The sequence below is a fragment of the Pituophis catenifer genome, unplaced genomic scaffold (genome assembly GCF_029215685.1).
Source record: "Pituophis catenifer annectens isolate HBS135680 unplaced genomic scaffold, rPitCat1.0.hap2 SCAF_1, whole genome shotgun sequence".
Classification (NCBI taxonomy): Eukaryota; Metazoa; Chordata; class Lepidosauria; order Squamata; family Colubridae; genus Pituophis; species Pituophis catenifer.
This window is the reverse complement of record NW_027256881.1, coordinates 186,389,844-186,400,082: the sequence shown is the minus strand read 5'-3', so window position 1 is coordinate 186,400,082 and position 10,239 is coordinate 186,389,844. Positions and strand designations below refer to the sequence as shown.

The window sequence follows — 10,239 nt, the reverse complement described above, 5'->3', positions numbered from 1 at the left end:
CACAGCTGAACTTGACGCAAGTTGAGCTGCATGTGTGTGCGGGCCAGTTAACCGCTCCTGTGATTTGAACTGCACGCGTGTATGCTCTGGCCCCAGTGCTTGTGTGAGTTAAACTGCACCTGTGCGTGTGCCAGCCTGCTGCTCGCACGGCCCTGTTCCTCTCTCCCCCTCACCAGGGTGCCAGGCTGCAAAGGTTAGACCGCTGGTTTAGATGACAGGCTGACTGACGACTAGTTTGATGCATTTTCCTTTTCCCCGAGAGCATCTTATTTGCATTTAAAATGCATTAGTAATGAATTGTGTTTTAGATGTACAGATATTTTTAATTACCATACAATGATTTTGAAAAAAAAATGAATTTTGAAATTTTCTAGTTTAATATTATATCCATATATTGATACTAAATTTTTTGAAAAAGTACACTTTTAGAAATGGACAAATTTCAATATAATTTAATAGTACCGGTGAAAGCTTTTCAATGTCTGTCAGCTCCCTAGTTTCCTTTTCCATATGTATCAGAGCCTTGGTGGCACAGCAGACTAAAGCACTGTTAAGAAACACCAGCTGCCTGCAATTACTGCAAGTTCAAATCTCACCAGGCTCAAGGTTGACTCAGCCTTCCATCCTTTTGAGGTAGGTAAAATGAGGACCCAGTTTGTGGGGGGCAATAAGCTGACTTTGTATAAAAAAGAACACCGCTTGGGATGCCCCGAAGCCCTACTAAGCATGTATATACCAAAAGTATGAAGACTATTGCTTAATGCATTGTAAGTCCCCCTGAGTTTCCAGAAAAGGACGGCATATAATCGAACAAATAAATAAATAAATAAATAATTAAATAATAAATAAATAAATAAATAAGAATAAATAAATATGTAGATGTAAATGTTGTACCTACTTTGTACTGTATCCTTTGATGTTGGTTCTATTATGTTCCCCAGTGGCAGCATGTATATAAGAATAATCTCTGCTGTGGTTTGTGGATCTCTCATTCACAAGTTCTCTAGAAAACATCCTTTTACACTTCCATTTTTGCTTTATCATGCTTTTGTATGCACAAAGGCCCAATCTAATGGATTTTATATGCAGTGGAACAAATTTGCAATGCATGGTTCTGTCTGTGCAGTGGTGTTTTTTCTTCTATGGAACCCTGTGCTACTGCTCATCTTCCTCCTCCTAAAGGCAGCGATGGAGAAAGGAAAAGAGATCCTGAATTGTCCCCTTAATGTTTCCTTTGTTCACGTGCTCTGCCATCTCCATGCCATTTTCTAAAGGCAAAAGTCTGATACCTTCCATTCATTTCATTTGACTAAAGTAACAATGAAAAAAACTAACTTTCTTCTTCTTCCCCGTCCCACATATTTTTCCTGTCATATATCCATCTAGATTTAATGAACATTGCTTGAACAGCTGTCCCCTTTCTTCCGAATGATCTGTTGGATTGTGGTTTCACTTTAGCAAGTTTCAGAATTAGCCTGGATTGATATTTACATTAGAGATAAGCTACATATAAATTTTGTAATGTAGCAGTTGTTTATGGTGCCAGAAATTTATTTAGCATGTTTACTGCAAATATTTTGCATGAAATTGTACATAGATACAGTAAACAGCTAAAATATCCCCATAAAAGTTATTCTAAAGTTTAAAAATAATACCACCACCAGCAACCCTTCTTGCTTACCATCAGGTGGGCTCAGGAAGGGAAATTGCATTAAAATGCTAAATTAACCAAAGAAAAAAAAAGTTGGCTTCTATGTTTGAAAGAATATGTTCTCTAGTATTGAATATGATTCAGGATTCTTTCAATTGCATTCTTTGACAAATCATTGCAATTCCAATTAAAATTTCTACAGTAATCCTTCTAGTTATTCCTTCTTTTTAGTTTCATCTCAAATAATTAATTTTATGATGAAAGCCCACCACATTTTTGCTGTAAACATTCTTTTGTATGCATTTTGTTTCTTATCAATCATTTCTTGCAGTTTATCAGTCTATTAAATATCCATTTACATATTTCTCATTAAATGTAACTCCACTCACTTAAGTGACCCTCTTCAATTTAATTATTTTTATGCTGGTCCAGGGTATTTGTATACATTCATTACATCCTGTTTCTACTTGTTCTGTCGAAAATTGAATTCATCTGCCAATACTTTTTTTTCCTTTTGTATTTTTCATTTTCTCCAAGATCCACTCGACAGTCCTAAATTACAAACTCATTGCTGTAATTCACATCATTCTTTCAGGGTTTTTTTATCATAAACAGTCACATTTATTTATTTATTTATTTATTTTATTTATTTATTTATTTATTTATTTATAATATAAATACATAAATAAAAGCATATCTTAAAACAGCATTAAGAACAAGTTAAAACTTAGAAGTAAAATTAATCAGGTTAAAAATTCAAAGGCTAACAAAACAGTTGGACAGTCTTCAGGTCACCAGCCATCCCCAGGGCTGTTGCAACATATCGTATTTTATACCCCCATGGTATAATTAGGGAGTTTCCAAATGGCTTCATTGAGCTTTCATTCATTTCATCCTTTTGTCTCATCCAACCCATCCATCTGTCACCTAATGTCATTTTTTCTCCAAATTACATGTATTCAGAATGTTGCATATTTTTTCTAAAACTTTAACTGTGGTTCTTTCATTATCATCATGCAACTATCACACCTATGTGCTTTATATGCATCCACTGCAACATTCTTTTTCTATTCCATAATGCTGTATCGGTTTTTATTTTCTTACTTTGCCAGCAGACATCTGGAAGTGGGTAACAATTGTAGCAGTAAGAAAAGTAAAAAAGATAAAAAAGAACATTTGTGTTATTCCACACTAAGGTTTGCTACTCTGTTTCTCATCTTTGTCCTTATAAAATGACAAGGGGAAAAAAGAATGAGTGCTTTTTCATTTCGTGTTTGCTGAAGTGTCATGGAAATGTGGGTAAGAGTAACATGGATTGGAGGGGACAAAGAGAAGATAAAGTTGCTCAGTTGTTGCTGCATTAGTTAAAACCGGAGAAGATGGGAAGGTAGAGGGGTATACAGTGAGAAAAAGACATTTGTTTTTAATTTACAGTAATTGCAGTATATATGTTGGTCTTTAACTGTAATAAATATTTGATTTGATGTGTACTTTATTAAAACATTAATAAGGTTACTTCTTCTATATAGTATTTTGAGCCAGATATTCTCCTTAGAATCCCCAAAGTATTTATGAGCCCAATGCAGTTGTCTAAAAGCCACTCAGTGTGCATGTTGTTCAGTTGCTAAGTTGTGTTTGTCTCTTTGCAGCCCAATGGACCATAATATTCCAAGACTTTGTCCTCCACTTTGTCTCTTGGAGTTTGTCCAAATTCATGTTCACTGTAGCAATGACACCTATCTAACCATTTCATCCTCTGCTGTCCCCTTTTCCTTTTGCCTTCAATCTTTCCCAACATCAGTGTCTTTTCCAACTCAGTGTGCATACTGTTTTCAAAATACAGGTCCGTATAGTTCCAGAATTTTGTAGTCTTTCCTTTTGGCTAACCTTGACAGTTTACCTACAGATCTTGCTGTCTCAGTATTAGCTTAATCAGTCTTTTGTTGCAGTCTTGTCATAGGGCACAAACTTTTTACTTCTTTTCTAGCTAATGCCATACTTCAGATGCTCTCGACTTGTTTAAGCAATGTTATTTCTTAATATAAGTCAAATTTGATATTTTGGAACTTGATTTCAGTGTAAAGTGTTAGGTCACGAACTTCATTCAGAACTGAGATTCAAAACTTCTTTAAAAGTCACTCTATGGCCTTGTAATAGATGTTTGAAGGACAACATTATCTTTGTTGTACCAAAGTGACTTACCGTGTCTTATGGCTTCAAATGAGCTTCTCTCTTTATTTTTTCAGTACAGACTTTGCAGTGAATAAACACTCACTTCCACATAGTAAAGATAATGGTGACAACGCCATGTCCACTTTCTGTCTTAGTTCTTTTTGGTTATGCTGAATATGTATTTTTCTAAGTATTTAATGACGCTAAAACGCTGCTCTTAGGCTAAACAAATATTACATAACATTATTGAGCTGTGAAATAGAGGGAGAAAAAGCTTATACCGCAGTTTAAACTGATAAGCTTTATCCAAGAATAGTCCATTTGAGATATTTTCTGTAAGTAAATTAAATGTTTGCCATGCTTTCTGTATCAGCTAGTTCAGTGCCATAGCTAAATACTGGGCTAATCTGGTTGATTTAACTGCAACAGATGTCAATGATAAATAATCTATAAAGTTATTTAAAAACTACTTTAAGAAGTTGAACTAAGCCTTAATGTTTGAACATTTTATGTTTCTTAAAAGTATAACCATGTTAAATGTTCTATGGAATATAAAGTTTGCAAATTAATCTTATATTTTTCTGATTTTTAGTCACAAATTACCACCTGTATCAGTTTTTCTTAAAATTTTTGGAGAGGAGTTTGTTAAATTTTAGTTTTAGCCTTATGTTTACTGTAATTGGAAAATGTATCTGAACTCACTCTCTCTCTCTCTCTCTCTCTCTCTCTCTCTCTCTCTCTCTCTCTCTCTCTCCTCCCTCCCTCCCTCCCTCCCTCTCACTCTCTCTCTCTCTCTCTCTCTCTCTCTCTCTCTCTCTCTCTCACACACACACACACACACACACACACACACAAAATTAAGAAATATTAACACACCAAGAAGAAAACTTGTTTAGTTGTATTTTTTCAGTTATCTTGCAAGGAGGCACTGATTGAAAGATTGAATTTGTGTATTAATTGGAAATTTACTATATAGCAAAATGTTGTTATATTGGCATATACGGTTATTTGTGTCCTATTTTGATAGGAAAAATAAATAAAAATGTCCATTGAAGAACAAATACAGTGCTTAAATAATAATAATTATTGACACACTATGTGTATGTGAAACTTTCACTGTCGGATTTATATTTCATTGTGTATGTATATATGAAACTATGTTTCACTATAAGATTTAATTAAGAATAGATTTTCATAGGAGTATATTTTATAGAATTACATTGATTTAAGATCATGACAAACTAATACTTGGTTTCCCCCCCATATCTGTGTTCTCTCCTTAGTAAAGGAGGTTTGTTGCCTAGCTTGGAAGATTTGCTTTTCTATACTATTGCAGAAGGACAAGAAAAAATACCAGTTCATAAGTTCATCACAGTAAGTTTTTTATCATGTTTCTAATAAATTATGTGCTAAGTAAATTAGCCATATATCTTTTTATTTTTGAAAAAATACAGGTTTGGTAGTGATCAGGTTATGGGAAGGTTACTAAAACTCACAGAAATTTTAAGTTTTAAAGAAGGCTGCATTATCATTTTACTCACATTTAGGGAGTGTGGCTATTTAAAACAAAGCACTGAAAACAGAAATGTCTTGTGAGCTATCTATTGCAGCCTATTGAAAAAGAAGATCAGATGGGAATCAGAACCAATGTTATGTGAATTAGTGTTCAGAAGAAGAAATATCTGTGACGCCTTTTTTATTTTACAGGCTTTAAAATCTACAGGTTTACGAACAGCTGATCCGAGACTGAAAGAATGCATGGATATGTTAAGATTGACACTTCAGACAACATCAGATGGTGTCATGCTAGATAAAGATCTCTTTAAAAAGTAAATACCTTAACTGATTTGCTACAACTTGTTTATAGTATGGAATAATGAGGCTAGTACAAAATGATGTAAATGAACACTGCTCAGAAATATTTTTCAATATGCAATTCCCCCACATCTGATTTCACGGAAGGAGGAAGAGCACAGAGGAGACCAAAAGTGTGCATTATGTCAGTAGTTGACATATTAGCTTCACTAAATAATATCTTTGGATACAATTCTATTCTTTAGATTTCAGAAGCACTTTTATTATTTCTGTGAAAGACATATGGTATTTTCACTCATGTAATAATAATTTTTTTGTATTTCACAGATGTGTCCAAAGCAACATTGTATTACTAACTCAGGCTTTCAGGCGAAAATTTGTCATTCCTGATTTTATGTCATTTGCCTCTCACATTGATGAGTTATATGAAAATGCTAAAAAACAGTCAGGAGGGAAGGTAAGTGTCTTATTAAAAATAATTGGTGGCAATATAGAGATGGCCAGCTGCAGTTCATAGTTGTTTGTGCCCTTCAAGTCATCCTGAGATCATGCCACCAATCTTGGTGGAAAGATATAGAACAGTGGTAGTCAACCTCGTCCCTACGCCCACTAGTGGGCGTTCCAGCTTTCATGGTGGGCGGTAGGGGTTTTGTCCGATACTGAAGCACTTTCCTTTTTTTTAATTTAATTGACTTTTAAAAAAAAAATTCATAGCATTATTTAAAAATATTTTCATTAGGTTTTCATAAAATTCCCCGTGACAATTTAAATTTCTGAAAATATACTATTTTATTTATTTATTTTGCTTTAATTTATATGCTGCCCATCTCCGGAGGCTCAGGGCGGCTTACAATGCATTAAGCAATTTGTATCTATTTGTATCGCCTGCGCATAAGTTTAGTTCATGTTACGTAAGTGAAACTAAATGGCGCTATAGTCCGACCGCAAACAAAAGAGCCTTGTCCCAGAATAGCTCGCGCATCTCCCCCCACACCACCCAGCTGTAACAGACAAGCAGAACTGGTAGCCGGCGCACCCCCCCAACCCAATCCATGATGCGCGAGAGGCATGTGCAGATGACGATACACGCCACAGGCTCTTTTGTTTGTGGTCGCACTGGTCAGTACGCATCATAAAACATTATCCAATGAGGCAATGAAGCCAAGTTGATTGCGGGAACATCTTTCTACAAAGCATCCAAATGATAAGGACAATCCCATTGAATATTTTCAGGAAATATATAAAAAATTTCAAAATTGTTCAACAGTCGTTGCATAATTTAAGAAACAACATGCTGCGAACAAAGATGGATCAATTGCCGCTTATCGCATTTCACAATTAATTGCAAAAAGTGGTAAAAGCTATACTATTGGAGAAACTGTAATAATACCCTCTATAAAAGAATTTATCTCAACAGTAATGCATCAGGATATACCTGAAATTTTAAAAACGTTGCCCCTAAGTGATAGCACAGTAAAACGTGAAGAAATGGCAGTTAATGTTGAAAAAAAACCTTATAAGTATTCTCCAAAACTCTTCATTTTCCATGCAATTGGACGAGTCTACCATTGCAGATAATAATGCTTTATTGATGGCATATGTACGTTATTTTGATGAAAACAATACATTATGAGAAGAAATGCTGTTCGCAATAAATCTCAGTACAGATACAAGAGGATTATCTATATTTAATACTGTGAAATCATACTTTACAAAAAATAATATTCCTTTGAATAATATTGTTGCTGCGCTACTGATGGAGCACCATCAATGGTAGGTCGCTATCGTGGATTTGTTGCTTATCTGAAGGAAGAAGTGCCAAATGTTTTATGTATTCATTGTGTGGTGCACAGACAACATCTTGTAGGAAAACATCTAAGTACAAGTCTCCATTCATCATTAACTATAATAATTCGAGCCATAAACAAGATCAAATCCAATGCAAAAAATGATAGAAAGTTTCGACAGCTTTGCCAGGGCAATAATGAAGATTTTATTACGTTACTTTTGCACACAGAAGTTCGGTGGCTGTCAAAGGGTACATCTTTGGCTCGTTTTGTAGCATTATATGATAGTATCATACAATTTTTTGAGAGTCATAATGAGACCAATCTGTGTCAACAGTTAAAAACAGTAAAGAATGATGCCTTTTATTTGACAGATATTTTCAAGAGATTTAATGATGTCAATTTGCAGCTTCAAGGAGCTAATAAACTCTTATAGGTTGCCAAAGTATTGTGTCATTATTTATTGACAAACTTGAACTACTTCATTATAATCTATTGAAGAGAGAATTTCATCAGTTTCCTGAATTATCATCTATAAAAGATGATATAAGTCCAGAGGATATTGACAGATTCAGTAGCCACCTCAACGAACTTAAATTGGACATGGAAAAACGATTTGAAGATATTTTGAAATTGAAGGTGTATGACTGGATGAAAAATCCTTTTACCGCAAATATTGAAGAGGCTGATACAACTTGCCAAGAAGAACTGTTAGAAATTAGATATGATGAAGAAAGTAAACATAAATTCGATAGTGGTGGATATGAAAACCTATGACAAAATAAAAAAATTCCTGTCTTATATCCAAATATGTGGAAAATGATATTCAGTTTATTGATACCTTTTCCTACCTCATATCTTGTGGAATCAGGCTTTAGTACTGTTAATCATATTATGACCAAAGAAAGAAACCGCCTGAATATTTCCGAAAGAGGAGACCTTCGTTTGTTCCTTACAAAAATTGAGCCAGATATCCAGTATTTAGTTTTGCAGCATCAGCCTCAGGGATCTCATTAATAATTTAATTAATTAAATGTAATTTCATCAGACTTCATGCTTCTATGTATGCAAAATATAAATAAAAAGATAGATTTAACTACAGTAAGTTGTTTTATAAAGATTTATTCTGCCAAACTTAGCGAAAGTCCGACATAAAGTATTTGGTAAGTAATTATTATTATATGCTTTAACTTGCTGTAACTCTGCTTTATACATTTTATAAAGTAAAGTTACTTCCCTACTTTATAAATCACCATTACTGTGGAACCGGTGGGCGGTTAGAAAATTTTACTACTAACAGAGATACAAAAGTGAGCGGTAGGTATAAAAAGGTTGACTACCACTGATATAGAATGTTCTCCGTGTGATTTTCATTGATCTGTGGACAGAAGGTTAGTTTTAAGTACAAATAATCTTCACTTACCAATTGCTCATTCAGCTTCTGTTCAAATTTATGGCAGTACTAAAAAAAGAAAATTACAAATGATTCTCAGAGTTGTTGCCGTTCTAATGTCTTGATGGTTATGTGATTGCGATTCGGCATTTGGCAGGCAATGCATGCAATATCCCATAATCACCATTTGCTTCTTTCAGAGCTGGCTTCCAAAAGCAAAGTCAATGGGGAAGCTAGCAAGTCATGTTCAAGTGACATCATTCTTGAGGACCCACAGTGATTCACTTAATAACTGCATCTAGGTTTGATAGTGTAAATCAGTACAGTCATGTGGTATTTCACTTTACAACTTTCAGTAAGTGAGGACTATCTGAATAAGTTAGTGATAAGACTTCTGTGAGATAAAACACTCCCTATTTTTCACAACCTGCTAGTTCCCCAAAACGAAAAACAGATCAAATTTATTCTGTTGTCATCTGTCCAAAGCTTTCTATAGTATGCAGGCAGGCTAAGAAGTTACCCAGTCATAAGCTAGGCTAGTGCTATTTTCTTTAAAAAAATTACAGTTGGAATTTCCATTTTTTAAAAATGGAAAAATTTCCATTTATATATATTTTATATATTTATAAAGAGATGATTTGTCAGAGAATCCCACAAAGAGGGTTATCGGTACACTTGTACATTTACTTTGTGTTTCCCAACAATTAATAAGCATAGATTGAACAGATTTTTGTTTTTCCTAATTTCTTTTCATGTAGCATATGCAAGTGAATATATATAGTAAGTTCCATGGTTTTTTTTTAAAATTGGAAATTTAAATATCTGTACATATCTCCTATGTCTGGGACATCTAAGAAAATGGACCACAGAGGTATTATTCCCCCCAATCATTTTTTTTTCCTTATGTGTACATCTTATAATTAAAGCAAATCCAATAGAATATTGGAATATTTAAGACAGTAAGCTAGTTTTTGTTATGTGTTGGATTTTTAATACTAACCAGTAAGTGAATGGTATTTTCCCCCTTCTATCTGTCTTTTCTGGCAGCAAGTATTCTGTCTCTAGAATATTTTTATACTTGCATAAAAGAACAGTCATAATTTTATATAAGATGCTATCATCTGAAAAAAACAGATTACATTAATCATTTGGTATAATACTGTTCTTATGAAAATATTTTATTATATAGTAATATAACTTTTATTAAAGTTTGCAAATTACAATAATTAAAAACTAGTGTAAACTAAAAAAAGAATTTAAAAAATTGAAGATGCAAAAAGAAGAGAAAGAAAAGGAAAAATAGAAAATAAAGAAAAAAATGACTTTCCTCTTCATCACAAGTGTAAACAATTTTAGTAACTTATCACCTTCTTTTAAAATGAAATAAATTGTCTCTTCTTCCCATACCCCTTCTCTTTTCT

General features: G+C 33.7%; 1 protein-coding gene across 3 annotated transcripts in view; it reads left to right on the top strand.

The window, feature by feature from the left end:
• Positions 1-5,119: 5,119 nt before the first annotated feature.
• Positions 5,120-10,239, top strand: part of GLS (glutaminase) — a 62,201-nt gene continuing 57,081 nt past the window's right edge. For all 3 annotated transcript variants that reach the window (XM_070946236.1, XM_070957193.1, XM_070953985.1), the window contains exons 1-3: positions 5,120-5,197; positions 5,531-5,652; positions 5,966-6,095. In XM_070946236.1, the coding sequence (XP_070802337.1) occupies positions 5,582-5,652; positions 5,966-6,095 (201 nt within the window). In that variant the 5' untranslated portion in view covers positions 5,120-5,197; positions 5,531-5,581. The remainder of the gene's footprint in view (positions 5,198-5,530; positions 5,653-5,965; positions 6,096-10,239) is intronic.